Raw genomic sequence first — 15470 nt, 5'->3', positions numbered from 1 at the left:
TTGAAGACGATACAAGACCAAAATAGTTTTCTCAGGAGGAGATAAATGATTTGGTAAGAGACTTGAATCTTCCCAAAGATGCCGCTGAGTTACTCAAATCAAGGTTGAAAAGCAGGAATTTATTGTTGCCAGGAGTGTCATCTTCATGGTTCAGACATTGTGAAAAGGAGTTCATTCCTTACTTCACCCAGGAAGACAAGTTGGTTTATTGCATTGATGTCAAAGATCTGATAGGTCAATTTAAAATCCAATACGATTCAGAGCAATGGTGTCTTTTTATAGATTCTTCAAAAAGAAGCCTCAAAAGCAGTTTTACTCCACAACAGTTTTTACGCTTCCATACCTGTAGGTCATTCCGTACACTTGAAGAAAACCTACGAGAACTTGGAATTGGTTCTTCATAAACTTAAATATGAAGACCATGGTTGGCAAGTGTGTGGGGACTTAAAGGTCTTGTGCATGCTGCTCGGGCAACAAGCTGGGTATACCAAATACCCTTGTTTTCTGTGTCTATGGGACAGTCGAGAACGACAAAATCACTGGACCAAGAAGAGTTGGCAGCCGAGGGTGCTAACAGTCAGTGGAAAAAATGTCCTCTGAGGAAAAATTGGTACCTTCCCATAAAGTTCTTCTACCACCTCTCCACATAAAATTGGGATTGATGAAGCAATTCATAAAATCACTTCCAAGCGATGGACAATGCTTCAAATACTTGGTCACCAAGTTTCCATCCCTGTTGGAGGCAAAATTGAAGGAAGGTGTGTTCGTCAGACCAGACAAGAGAAGGCTTATAGTTGATCAAGAGTTTGTCAATACCATGACGGATCCTGAAAAAGAAGGGTGGATTGCATTTAAAGAAGTCGTACAGAAATTTTTAGGCAATAACAAAGATCCTCACTACAAAAAGAATGCTGAAAGCATTTCAAGCTTTAGGTTGCCTGATGAGTTTGAAAGTGCATTTCCTCCAGTCCCACCTGGACTACTTTCCTGAAAATTTGGGAGCTGTGAGTGAGGAACAAGGTGAACGATTCCACCAAGACATTAAAGAGATGGAAAGGAGATACCAGGGAAAATGAAGCATTACAATGATGGCAGACTACTGTTGGATGCTTCAGAAAGACATTCCAGATGCTACTCACAAGCGTAAATGCACCAAGAGGAGCCTCACAAAGAAGAAGAATTGAGTGTAGTGTTTGTAAGTGAGCTCATTTCAGTTCAAAAAAGGATTTTCATGAAAATGTTGTAATAAAACTTTAATTTTATAAGTCTATTTCCATTTATTTTGAGGTATTACCTCATTTAACATAGTTAGCTAAATTGTCAGGAAATGTGATGTCCTATGACAAAATGGAGGTCATTTTTGGATTCAGCACACCAAAAACATAAAGATTATGTGGAATAACCAAAACAACTCTCAAAAATTTTTTTTTGCAGACCTGTTATTCAAATCTTTTTTGTATTGTGCACATCTTCATTCATAAGTTAAAAACAGGAAATTTAAAAAAAATAAGAGGAAGCGAATCTAACCAAAGGAAACACTGGGGGGTGGGGGCATCTGAACGTTCGCCATTCATTGTTTACTTCTTTACTCAGATACAAATAGGAATGGTTTGCAAATTAAAATACAAAAAAGTTCTTAAATGAGGCTGGGCGAAGAATGAAGGATGGGAGATGTTTCAAAGGATGGGAGATGTTTCCCACTGGGACAGGATCTTGAGATAGAGGTTGGATGTGGGGGAGAGACCCAGGCAGGACAGGCATCCTCCCCCACTCAGTTTCAATTTCCTCCCACCCTTAGGAAATCAGTTAGACGTAATCAAACATATTACATATTTGCATCCCACAATATCACACATGTTCATTAAAATGAGGTCTAACATCAGAAGGTATTCTGCAGTCATAGGACCAAAATATATGGTTAAAAGTACCTGGCAGTGGCATTTTCCCCTGGGGGGCTCCCAGAACATCCTAAAACTGATGCCACTACATCTTCCCTCTTCGGGGACAGGTCCTCTTCAGAAGGACGAGGCCCCGCTGGCCCCCCTCGTGTTCTTCATCTTCCGGCCGCAGCCCATAGAAAACATAGGGGCATGCACGCCCCATGCAATTACAGCCCAGAGCAGGACCAAAGCCCCTCTCCCAACTGGCCCTTCCTCCCTCGGAGGGGCTTGGAGGGCTTTGGAGGGAAGCTTCTGCAGAAGCCCGGGCAAGTGAGAACAAGTTCCCACTGTTAACAAAGACTCAGAGGCTGTAATTATGTGTGGGGGGTGTGTGCCTATGTTTTCCATGGCATGGAGCCTCACCGAGGTTCTGCACGGCCAGCAATGACTCCATACCCCATCGGGGAGGACGAGGAATGCGAGGGGGACCCCGCCTCTCGCAGATGGGCTCCGGAGTCATCACCGCCACCTAGAGTCTCAGCGCGGCTCCACACCGTGGAAAACATAGGCGTGTGCACACACCCCATACAATTACAGCCTCAGAGACTTCATAATGGTGGGAACTTGTTCTCACTCACCTGGGCTTCTGCAGAAGCTTCCCCCCGAAGCCCTCCGAGGGAGGAAGGTCCAATTGGCTTTGGGGTGGGGCCTCGTCCTTCTGAAGAGGATCTATCCCAAAGAGGGCAGATGTGATGGCATCAGTCTTGGGATGCTCTGCGGAGCCCCCCCAGGGAAAAAGGCCGTGGGGGGATGGCTTTTTAACCAGGCAGCTGTCAGAGAGAAGAGGGCAGCATGCACCCATGTCTTTGATGACCCCTGTGAAAGGGTCGTTCGACTCCCAAAGGGGTCACAACCCACATGTTGAGAACCGCTGGTCTAACAGAATAAAATACAGAGAGTTTTATTTTTACTATTGACTGCAATAGTGGGTCTTGTGAAGTCTGTAAAAGAAGAAACAATAAGAAAACCTAGGGATTTTTTCCCCTTTGGAGGCAGTGGGGCACCTTCCCCCTACTTTTTTTCCTTTGCTACTGGTGGCTATTTTGTTCCTTGTAGTTTTTTTAAAAACTTTGATCCCTCTCTTTTTTCTCTTTTTCCTTTTTTTCCCCTTAGAGATAGACTCACCATTTTTTCTTTTTGTTTCTTTTTTCCCCTTGTGGATTATTTTTCTCTCAAAATATTTGAGTTGTGGATTAGGGTGAGAAGAACCAGAAGATATTTTCTGCTTTTTGTATTTTGGCATATGTTTCCCATTTTTTTGGTGGATTTTTCCCTTTGGTTTTTTTAAAATTTATTCTTCTCCCTCTTTTTTCCTCTCTTGCTCCTCTTTTCATTTTTTGATACTAGCCACCCAATTGCGAGGGGGGGGGGATTAAGCATTTGCATTATAAATTACATTGGATTACAAATCATGTGGATTATAACCAGAAAGACAACTCCAAGGCAATGCAAGATGAAGTAAAAAACAACAAACACATCTGCAACATCTGCTTCGACTGCTAGGCCAGCGACACAAAGAACATTGGACATCATGGCACTCCAAGAGAAAACTAATGATGCAAGCGTTACATGAAGATTTTAAAGAAAAAATGGGCAATCTGGGCGAGAGAGTGGGGAAAGTAGAGGAGGAGCTGAAAAATGTTAAAGGAATGATGGAGAAAAATGATCAAGAAATACAAAGGATGGAAGAAAAGGCAGAGTCCACAGAGAAAAGAGTGGAAGAGTTAGATTACAGGCTAAGAATAGCAGACAAAATAAAGAAAAAATAATTAATTCTTTAGAAATGGATTGAGCAAATTATTATTTGAGATTTCAAAATATGGAAGAAGAGAAAGGTGAAAATTTAGCTGAAATTATGGCAGAGCTGTTGGCGGAGGCTATGGAAGAAAACACAAAGAAGGTGTTAAATGGGATCAATGAAATATTTAGAGTGCATACTAGATATGCAGTGAGACATACAGTAATCTACCCAGGGAGGTCCACGTAAGATTCATCAAGAAAGCAACAACAATAGAGATTTTGCAGACAATAAGAAACAATCCAATAAAATATAAGGGCCAAGAAATAGTAGTGTTGAAGCAGATTCCAAGAAGGGTTAGAGGCTTGAGAAAAGAGTATAAATTCTTGACAAAATGCTTGATCAAAAAAGGAGTGAGTTTCAGATGGTTGACACTGGAAGGAATACTAGTAAACTGGCAGGAACAAAGACACAGATTAGACTTACTAGACAAAGCGAAATTATTCTATGATCAATACTTTGGACTTCAGGAGGAGGAGAGATTGAGAGAAGAGAGAGATGGAAGAAGAGAGAAGAAACTTTCTATTGTTAGTTTGGGAAAGAGGGAGAGGAAAACATTATCTGAAGATTCCAATGTGACTTTTGACAATGGAATCATTGATACATCCAAACTTTATTAAGATGTAAATATCATTAGATATAAAGACATTTTATCAGAAAAGGGAGAATTAAAAAGGAAACAAGTTAGAAGAATAAGGGATAGATATGGTTTGGTACACAAAGTGGCAAATATAATCAAGATATGAAAAAGATGCAAAGCTTTATGGTTTTTATTTGGAGTTGACAGAATTGGATGAAATACTCACAGGAACAGAAGAGCGAATGATTAAAAAAATAAATAAAAATATTAATTTGTGTTAAGTTGGAAGAAGAAGAAGTAAAAGAAACAATGATAGCATGGGCAATTTTTTTTGGATATACGTATAACTTATAAGTTGTATAATAGAACTTGAGAAGTGGCAACAATTATGAGAAAGGAATTATAAATTAACAATGGCAACAGCATATAAAGAGAATTTGTATAAAATGTTTTATAGATGGCATATGTCACCGGAAAGACTGGCAAAAATGTTTAAAGATAAATCAACCAAGTGTTGGAAATGTCACCAGATGCCGGGATCATATTATTGTATGTGGTGGACATGTGCAGAGGCAAAAAAATATTGGGCAAAAATTTGCACATGGCTGGAAAGAATGATACAGCAACATATTGATTTAAAACCGGAACAATTTAAAAAAATTAGACTGTGCAGAAATGAACAGATTAACGTTGGCAATTAAAGAGAAGGAAAAATCAGAGTATTATAAGATATGGGGATGTTTTTAATCACGGGATAGAAAATCAATATAGATAAAAAGAAACAGAAAATTGAATAATTTGGAAAAGAACATAGAATTATAGGGGAGGAGTTGAATTAAAAGGCAATTGAAATGTAAAGGCAAGATAAAAATAGATTTAAAATGAGGCAACTGTTAAATATTCAAAGACTGTACCCAGATGACACACTCTAACATTAACGATATAAGAGTGGTTATGGAAAAAAAAATTTAAAACTTTTCAAACAAAAAAGTGAGCTGAGGATCTTTCCAGGGAGTTTGCTCATAAGGATGGAGCTATGCCCAGTGTTCCCTCTAAGGTGCGCGCCTGCGCGGCCGCACACATAATATGAAAACACCGCGCAGCAGTTTCCAAGTGCCACACATGATTTTCAATGTTACACTTCCTGTTAGATGAGAGGCCACTCTCCGCTCCCGGCGCTAACTTTTGCGCTCCTGGGCTTTCTTTGCATAATGGTTGGAGTCCCTGCCGATTCTGCTCCAAGCTGCGGAACATCCAGGCTGATTTATTTCACAGAAGTTCTACCTCTCCACTCGGGGCGGAGGCAGGGAAAGTTTTGCTCTGTGGTTGGTTGTGCAGCCAGACTTAGGCGGCGGGGAGAGAAAGCGGGCGTCTTCCGCCCTCTCTTGCTCACACTTGTCTGTTCCCAGGACAATCTAAAGCCAACAGGGAACGAGCGACGGCTGCTGGTTCCCATTCGGATTGGGTTGCGCCCACCCCCTCCTGGCAGAGGCTTCACTTGACTGAAGTGGGGAAGCTAATTAACCGTCCGCTTTGGGGGGTTCCAGCTGGCTTTCGGGGCACAGTGGTATGGGGCACCGGGCAGAGAAGGCGCCTCTTTTCCTGTTCCTCTTGGTGTTGGCGGGTGAATCTTGGGGAGGGAGGAGGAAAAGTGGCTGCAGAAAGGGATAATGAACTGAGGCGGAGGGGGAGATTTTAGTGGGTGTGAGATCATGCTTTTTCCAAGATGGAGGGTGACGGTCTGGAGCCCTCAATAAAGTAGTAAACAATAAACACCCCTGCCCCCTCCCTCCTTAGCAATGAATTAAAAACATTTATCTTGAGTTTTCACATTTCAGTAAAACGGTAAAAAAATGGGTATTTGCAACGGCTCCTTTAAGAGGTGCATGTAATGATTGTGAACTTTCCAGTTGAAAGATTTTTAGGAGGGGGAGGGAATGTTATATTTTTTGTTCCTGCTGTGTTTTGGGGAATGTCTCACCCAGTATGGAATACTCAGTTTTTGCGCACAACATGCAAAATACTAATTACTATCAATTACTTAAATGTCTTTAAAAAGCATAATCACTTACCCTATTTATTTGCCAAATGCAAATAGTTGCAAGATATACTGAGTGTCAAGAAAAATATTGAAATTAGGAGATACAAGCAACAATAATAGCTTTAGAATAATTGGCCATCCTCTGCTAAACCTAGCAGATATAAATATGAACTGTTATTCATAAATACTAGGAAAATGTCCTTTCATGAAAAATTACTTTTTCAGTTAACTCTGCCTGGCATTAGTTGGGGGAACAGAAATATTAGTTGGCCAATTCTTAAAGAGAGCACCACAAAGAACTTAAAAGATTTTTAAGAGAGCTGGGTTTTTCATTTATATTATATGTATGAACAGAATTAACACAAATTGCAGATACCAATAGAAAATAAAGAAAAAAAGGATGAAATAATGCTCATTTTTAAAAACTCAATGAAAATAAAAACAATATACCAAGAAGGTGGCATACTGGTTGTGATTTGATCTCTTCGAGGGATCCCGGGGATCCCCTATACAAGTATTTTAATATTGCAGACTTGCAGTATTATAAGTCATACTGATATTATAGAACACTTTAATTAAGCGGGTCCCTTGAATAAACATAACTTTGAGTTTCAAATAACACTGATTTCGTTGTTGTCTTAGGTGACATCTGTGAAAAAAATTCAGGTGCTCAGGCATGAAAATGTACCGCTCAAACACTCTACTTTTCCGCTCACACTGAAAAAAAATTAGAGGGAACATTGGCTATGCCCAGCCAGAAGGAACTCTCTATTCTCTCAGAAATAAAAATGGGAGTTGATTACAAATCAGTTACTAAAGTTTTTTTTTTTTTAAACCAGACTCTTTGAATCGCGATAGAAGGAAGATTTTGCCTTCTGGGAAAGGAAGTTGGGACTGAGGGGGGAGGATGGGGGAGAGAAAGACCCAGCCCAGGACATGAGATCCCCCATGTTTCCTCCCATCTCCCCCACTACTCCCCCCCACCCGTCGCCCCTAATGAAGAACTGGTTCAGCCCCTGGCTGCGCTCTGAGAGTCGGCGGTAGAAGTAGGACAGGGAGTGTAAAGGAGAGGCTGGAGAGGGAAGAGGGAGAAGAGCAGAATTGAGGGATCTGTACTACAACACCATCCCCTTCAAAAGTTTATTGGAGAGGAGTGTAAAGCAGTACCAATCTGTACAGAAATCTAAGTGTTATTGCTATTATCAGAAACAGCCCCTCCCCAACAGGTTCTCTAAACTGGAACAAATGAGCTGAGGATCTTTCCAGTGAGGGCAAAGTTTGATGATAAGGGTAGAGTTGGATGGTGAGGACTTCGCCCAGGCAGGAGAAGGAAGGACCAGGAGAAAGACGGCAGGGCTGAAGTCTAAAAACTTCTCTTTTCACTTCTACTCTCTGTTCTCCCAGAAATAAAAATGGGGGCTGATTACAAATCCGTTACTAACGTTTTTTTAAACCAGGATCGCTGAATCGCAAGAGGAGGAGGATTTTGCCTTCTGAGAAAGGCGTTTGGGACTGAGGGGGAGTATGGGGGAGAGAAAGACCCAGCTCAGGACATGAAATCTCCTCCCCGTCTGTTTCCTTCCCCCCTCCCCGTCGCAAACTCACCGCAAAGAGTCCCAAGCACGAAGGACCCCAGCACAACTCCCAAGAGCAAGAGGGGCGCCCGGTGCAGCAGCATCGCTCTCCAACCAGGCGCCCCCGTGCACCTCCACCGAAGACGCCCTCCGTTAAGTCTCTTAGGCGCTGCCCCCGTCCGGATCCGCAAAAAAGTCCAACTCTGCCAAAATTCTCCGCTGCGTCCGGGTCCGCGAAGAAGAGAAAAAAACGCTGCTCCCTTATTGTCTTCCGGGGGTCCTGGAGGGAGGGAGGGAGGGAGGGAGGGAGGGGTCCCAGGGAGACGTTGTCCAGAACCAGCAACGGTAGAGCTCAAACATCCTGGTCACCCCGGTTGTGTGAACGATGACATCCTCGCTAATTCTTCTTCTGAGGCTCTCCGATCGATCCCCCTTCGCCCCATAGGCCTTTGGGGGACCTTTTGGCAGAAGGCGGCTGCCGATGATCCGAAGGGGATCGCTGCATCTTTGGGCAACGTCCCTCTCGGACTCCGCTCCCTTCCGCCACTCCCCTGTTTTATTTGTACCTGCAACCGAAGACACCGCTCCGCCAATGACAGCCCTCCGAGCTCGTTCAAAGTCTACAGACAGCTGTGGTGGCACAGTAATAAAAGTTTGTTTTGCACGGTAATAAAAGGCGCAATAAATGGAGAGAAGTGGCAGGTGCTGATCTTCCGTACTTCTGAGACTAGCTACTAGAGTTGGAAAGAGGCGAGAGGTCACATGAGTCATGACATACATCAGCTTTGTGACCATATTGCTGAGTAATAAAAATTCCAGTCCCACGTTGTAACGAAGGAGTACCTATATTTGATAACTCATTGGGATTTTCAAAGTCATTGGGAATATTTTTGCTTTTAATCTAATTAAACTTCCTATCTGTCAGTTTAAAATAGTGACTTCCATAGAGCAAACTAAAATCACTACTTTATAAATAAAAGGAAGGTGTTTTTTTTCTCTTATTTGGTTATGGTAGAGCCATTTTAACAATCTATTTATATTTGCAAGTAGTATGCAGTTTAGAAATTAGTTTTGCAGTAGTAGTAGGTTACTGAAACCCTCTGGACAGAGAGGAGCAAATTCCCACAAATTTTTAAACAATCAGCAAGCATTGTTGAACATTGCAGGCAATAAATCCTTGAGTTTACAAATTAATGATGGAAGAAAACTCTTAGATGTGAATGAGACTTTAATTATGGTGATTTTAATAATTTTACTCATTTAAAATAGCAAATTGCATATAATACATTCACGGAAGCATACAGTGTATAGACAACTTTTGCAATTGAATGTTAACTCATTAAAATGAAGTACAGGGCGGGGCATAACCTTTTCCTAGGGGGTCACAGCAACACTTGTAATAACAACACAAATAATTCATACACCATTCGAAAGCCCATCAAAAACTGAGTTTATTGACACGATTTAATAGTCAGTATGACCACCATTAGCCCTTCGAACAGCATTCAAACGAGGTGGATAAGAACACAACAAATCTTCAAACAGTTCCGTTCGATTTTCCAGATTTTTCAACACAGTTTCCAAATTCATTCTCAAAGTTTCAACCGAATATCGATTTTGACCTTGCTCCTGAATCATCAGAGCTTCCACTTCATCCTTAATTATGGCCCCAATGTTCTCTGCCGGATTGAGATCTGGCGAATTTCCCGGCCAGACGTCATTGCCCCAAAATTCGACATTGTTTTCCTTTAACAATTGCTGAGTCGCATTTGCACGCATGCAAGGAGCTTTGTCATGAAGAAAGACAGCCTCACCAACCACCAAGACATTGTCTGGATCACTGAGAAATGGAATGACATTCTCCAATAAAATTTTCTCACGGAAATAACTGCCATCCCAGGATTCCCCTTTATCCTTCAAAACCCAATGCAGTTTCTTGGCTGTGAAAATGACGAAAATCCCGATGCAAGTCGGATTGCGAACGATTTGTCGATATCGTTCATGTTTGGCGATGTCGTCGACGTCTTTAGCCCAAATTCGATCGTTCTGGAAATTCGGTTTTCGAATGGCATAAACGAAGAATTCGTCAGATGGCGCCAAATGAAGACAATAAACAAGACTTTTAACTGATTCTGAATATTGTTGAGCAAATTAAAGTGATTGGAACATCCTGGTTTCTTTTTAAAAAAATTGGATTGACTGTAAAATGGAAGCAAGTGGAAACAAAGAAATGAAGCTGATCTACCAAGACATTAAGGATTTTATAAAAGAACAACACAAGGAGATGAAAAAAATTGGTTATATAGAACATATAGATCAAAAATTGGAAAATATAATACAAGGAACAACAAATAAAGAATAGGAGAAGGAGGAAAGAATGGAATCACTAGAATGAGCAGAGGAGTGGAAGACAACAAGAAGAAGATATTAGTACAATTGATGGTGAATTAGGGATTAGAACAGAAGGGAAATATTCTGAAAGATGTGAAAAGGAAATGGGAGAAAAAGGAAAACAGCTGGAGAGAGGAAAGGGGGACTTAGAACAGGTAGCCATAGAACTAGACAGTGGGGGGAAAGGACGAAGGGAGAGAAAACTAGAGGGCATAGTCATAACGCAGATTCAAAAATAGGTGGAATAAAAGAATTAAAAGAAGTGTATGGGAGACAATCCCCCCAAAAGAAGATTAAAAATTTGGATGAGGGTGAAAGATGTGGGATAAAGGGAAAGAAAAGGAATGTAAAGCAAAATATGCTATGAAAGTATTTCAACAATGTATACGAATATTAGAATTAGATAAGTTGGAGAACTGCTTTGTATGTGGTGTAAGAGATAAAAATCATTTTTGAATATATATAAGGTAATAATGTAATGCATACTATTATAATTATATAAGTTGAAAAGTAGGTTGTAAATTAGATAAATAGAATTTGTATAAGGGTATTATTAAACATGCATTAAAAAGTGATTAACAGTGAAAAGCTAGGATTAAGTAATTTGAGATTAGATAAAGAAAGAACATATTGTCTCTTACAGAACATAATCCAGCCTCCCCTGCTGAAAAGGGCATTGAATGACCTGGTGCAACTTGTCCCATCAGATAATTCTGCCAGAAAACAAAACTGTGTTTCGTATCTCTCATATCTTCTATCTCCATATCATATAATATTCTCATGTCTTTATTTTTAAGTCTCCACTTCCAACTCCACTCTCAATAATCACTTCTTTGCCACCACTGGACAGAGTCCTAAATTTCCTCCTTTCCTTTGGAAAATTTTAGATGACATAGCAGAAAACCAGCCAGCATTGGTGAACAATCTACAAATTTTTATTTATTTATTTAATAAATATATTTGCCACCCATCTCACCAAGATGTGACATGTTATAACCGCTCAGGCTCTCACCTGTTTCATCCTTCCAGGCCAAGACCAGGGGCTCCTGCAAGCCCTCGTGCTCCAGGTAACACTGAAAATGGTCCCTCTCCTTGGGATCGATCTCAATGCTGAGCAGGACATAATAGGTCCTATCTGAGTTGGGGGCCACGTTCCTATGGAGGGTCTCATTCTGGCAGACTTCTCCATCCCTGATCCAGGTGGTCTGGATCTCCTTGGGGTAGAAGCCAAAGGCCTGGCAGATGAGGACCTCCAGGCTGTCGTCCACCACTTTGCGAGTCACTTTCCCCACTGGAGGCTCTGCAGAAACAGCAACAATAGAGTTCTCGGGATTTTCTGGTCTTTGTGTCAAGACAATTTAATAAGTAGTTAAGACTTCATTTGGCCATCTTCTCCCACTGCTGCCTCTTCTCTCCTGAATCTCTGGAACCCTCAAAAGATGGGGACACTGAACTCTTTAGCTTTACTTTTGAAAGGGACACATACCAAAATAATTGTACTGCTTTGGTGCTGATTTAGTTTGGATATCCCACATTGAATTTGTTCAAGTTGGTCCAGATGGACATTAAGAAGAAAACCACCTTTTGGTTCAGATGGATGTGAGAATTAAACTTTCTTCTGCTCTGCAAGATTTTCTCATGGAAATGCAAATGGATCTCAGCCTCCATCTCTTGCTTAATTAGTTTCATTGGTTTTTATCTTTGAAAAACTTATTTTAGGGGGCATTGAAGATGTTTCCCCCCCCCCTGCCGTCCTTCTGTAGTTTGATTTGGTAAGTGCCCAAATCTCTTCCTGTCCGGCATGTGAAGGTGCAGAAAAATATTGGGGGGGAGGGACCCCAGAAAAAAATGACAAAACCAGGGCCCATTTGGTGACTCACCTGTCTGAAGAAGAGCCTCCTTCTGGTAAGGCAGGTATCTCTGCAGCCACTCAATGCAGGTCTCCTCCAGGTAGACTTTGTTTCTCTCAGACAACCCTGGATCCTCCTCCCACTCCTCCTTGACCTTCTGGGCCTGTGGCTGAGCTGCCACCCATCTCAGGGTCTCCTTGTCGAAGCTGATGAAGTCCATCCCATTGTAGCCATAGTGCAAAAACCCTCCTTTGCTCCCGTCTTCTCTGAGCTCACAGCCCAAACTCACCTGCCAGGTGTGAAGCCCTGAAAGATGGGATAGGAATAATCCAGAGTTCCTCTCGCCTGGACACCCCACATGTTTACTTCCATCCCACCAGCTGAGCCTGAAGCTGAAATACTGCTGTGGCCCACCAGCGGCCACCAGAGCTGGCAGCTGATTCGGACAGTGAAGAGGTTGGGGAGGAACCTGGGCCAGTCCTGGAGTCTGGGGAAGCCTCTGATGAGGGCTCTGTGTTGGAGGCAGAGATGGGGCCAGAGCCATATGCCAGTTATCAGCTGCCTTCAGTCAGACATCAGTGAGGCAGACAAATAGCTGGAGCCTATTCCCAGTGTGCACATGCGCAGAGTTGCCTGACAAGGGAACAGCTAAAGAACGGCTTGACTTGGGAGTAAGGTTAAAAGTGGATGATGAATGGCCCCTCCCAGAGTAAATAAAAGAGGAGTGAAAGGGGAGTGGAGTTTGCAGGAGACAATAAGTTCGCTTAATTGGTTCAGGTCTCTCTGAGACTCCTTGCCATGTTTTACAGGTATCAGCCTGGCAATTCTCCAAACCAGAGAAGGTCTGTGACTGTAAATCCTCCCTTGAAAGGCTTTGCTGGATGTGAATGAGCAGAATTCACAGTCAATTAATAAAATTTGTCGGGACAAGGAGTTTGCTTCATGCTCTTGGGAAGCCTGGGTCAGAACAAATACTTTAGCCACCAAATGAGAGAAGAGGACTCATTGGAGAAGACCTTGATGTTGGGAAAGATGGAAGGAGAAAGGAGAAAGGGACAGCAGAGGATGAGATGGCTAGACAGGGCCACTGATGCAATGAAAGTGCTGAAAATGGATCTTTCCTCTCCTCTTTCTTACAGTGGGGTAGGGGGAATCGCTTTTGTGTGATCAGGGACTGTTTTGGGCTGCGGCCAGATCATGAAGAACAAGAGACGGAGATATTGGAGCGGGTGAAGGGTGCTTTCTTTTCTCTACACCGGGGGTCTCACACTTGATTTCATTGAGGGCTGCATCAGGGTTGTGTTTGACCTCAGAGGGTTGGGGGGGGGGGTCGCAGTGGTGGGTTCCTAATCGGTTCACTACTGGTTCGCTGAGAGAGGGCGTTCGTGAAAACTGTTTTGCGCATGCACAGAAACATGCCGGCCATGGGAGAAGAGACTGGGGAACCGGTTCAGGGGCATGGCAGGCCTGGGTTGCTGCCGGTTGCAGTGACCCAGGCCACCAAACCACTACTGATTCAGCTGCACCGATCTGAACTGGTAGGAACCCACCACTGGGTGTTCAGGGTAGGCATGGCCATTCTGGGCATTTGACACAGGCTCAAGATGCATTTTCCCCCTTTGCGTTCAAAACAGCTATTCCAGACAAAGGGAGATTTACTTCCTGGCACAAATAGTCTCAATCCCATAATGTAGAATTGAGACTGAACTCTTTTGTATATAAGCAGAACATAAATGAACTGACAATTTCTCCAGATGTCTCTAAAAACTGTCAGTTCAACAGTCAATTTTTGTTACTACCTCTGACACAGCCCTAGAGGAGGACTCAATATTCACAACCATTTACAAAATTGATATACCCTCAATGACCCTGGGTGGCTCAGAACAATCAAAAAATTTACAATGAAATCAATCACAGGTAAAATGTTAAGATAAAAGATGAAAAGTAAGGGGGCTCACTCTCTCCCGTCAAAGACCTGGGTGAAGAGCCAGAGGTTTTTGGCTCTTCTGATCAACAGCCATTCAAATCTTGAAGGGTACCTAGATCTAATTGGCAGATGCTGATAAAAGAGAAGGTGAAGAAGATGCTGCCTGCTGCAACACTCTGCCAGCCAAAACGGGGCACGGGGAGGGCTCATGCCCTGTTTTCAGCCTCCATGGCCTCCTGCAGCATTCTGCCTCCTGAAAATGGGTTGCAGGAGGTTGTGTGCAGCCTGTTTTTGGCTGGCAGAGGTACTGTGGGCCGGTCCTTTGATATGTCCAGGTCGGCCCCATGGGCCAGATCTAAGCACCCTGTGAGGCAGATCCAGATTGGGGGCCTTGAATTTGACACCCCTGCTTTACAGGAAAGGATATCTCACCATTATGCTCCTGGCAGCCATTGGTGTTCAAACAATATTGTCCTTTCCATATCATGTCAACCATCCAAGGTTCAAGCCACCTACTTTTTATTTTTTGCTGGCTTTGAAGATTTTCAATCATGGTTGTCCCAAAGCTGCTTTTTACCAAAACTTTTGGACTTTTGGGAAAAGCACCTTTGGGATTTTGCCTGCTTGCCTCTCCTGATAATTGAAGTGACAAGAGGCCAAAAGTAAGATTGGAGGGAGAATTTGGGATTTGAAAGCCTCTGTTTACCTCCAGCCTTGTGGTTGAGTTTTGATAGCCACTCCAGGTCAGCCCCAAACACCCTTTCAAGGGCCACGAGGATCGTTGTATCCACCATCTCCAACCAGGGTACCATCTTCATGGTGTTGTCGTCATATTGAGTGATGGGCTGATCATCCAGGTGGACCATGGAGAAGAACTCCGGCAGTCCCTGGCTGGATTCTGACACCCTCAGATAGGAATAGCACAAAGAGTGCCTGGAGGAGCCTGGAAAGAGAACAGGGTAAAGGCTAGTGTTAAGTTAGGGGTGAGAATGGAGACAAGGCCTGAGTGAATTCAGCAAAGTTCTTTTTATTAGTTGATAAGAACAGCAGTAACAGTCTGGCTGACAGCGCTGCTTTCACAGGGAGCTGTCAGCTGGACAAGGAATCCGATTAAAGTATGTTCCCGCTTCAATAGTGAATCTGAGTTAGAACTTCATCAGCTAGTTTCAGCTATTTATTTCAATACGTAACAGGTAATTGGGGGGGGGGGTGTCTGCAGCTCTAGCTCCTCCCTTGCTGCTATCATGAAAAGCAGCTCTGAAACAGGAGACCAACCATCTGCTGTACTTTGGAGGATTCCAGTCATGAAATTAACCCTGAAAGAAGTTTTCAAGCAACTCTTGGCTGACCTACTCAAAATTTCTGCTAC

General features: G+C 42.8%; 1 protein-coding gene across 1 annotated transcript; it reads right to left on the bottom strand.

The window, feature by feature from the left end:
- Positions 1-3752: 3752 nt before the first annotated feature.
- LOC116502577 (major histocompatibility complex class I-related gene protein-like) lies at positions 3753-15029 on the bottom strand. Its single transcript, XM_032208453.1, has 4 exons — positions 14808-15029; positions 12205-12480; positions 11337-11624; positions 3753-3817 (listed from the first exon to the last, which is right to left on the bottom strand). The coding sequence occupies exons 1-4, from the start codon at positions 14965-14967 to the stop codon at positions 3753-3755; spliced, it is 789 nt and encodes a 262-aa protein (XP_032064344.1). The 5' UTR covers positions 14968-15029.
- Positions 15030-15470: the final 441 nt, after the last annotated feature.

The sequence above is a fragment of the Thamnophis elegans genome, chromosome 2 (genome assembly GCF_009769535.1).
Source record: "Thamnophis elegans isolate rThaEle1 chromosome 2, rThaEle1.pri, whole genome shotgun sequence".
In the NCBI taxonomy this organism is placed as follows: Eukaryota; Metazoa; Chordata; class Lepidosauria; order Squamata; family Colubridae; genus Thamnophis; species Thamnophis elegans.
Note: the sequence above shows the minus strand (reverse complement) of the source record. Positions and strands in the feature narration are given on the sequence as shown.

Coding starts and splice junctions, on each gene's coding strand:
- LOC116502577 (XM_032208453.1), bottom strand. CDS start 14,967: ATGGTCCACCTGGATGATCAGCCCATCACTCAATATGACGACAACACC. Junction 12,481..14,807: donor ACTCAACCACAAGGCTGGAG/GTAAACAGAGGC, acceptor CCCATCTTTCAG/GGCTTCACACCTGGCAGGTG. Junction 11,625..12,204: donor GGAGGCTCTTCTTCAGACAG/GTGAGTCACCAA, acceptor CTGTTTCTGCAG/AGCCTCCAGTGGGGAAAGTG.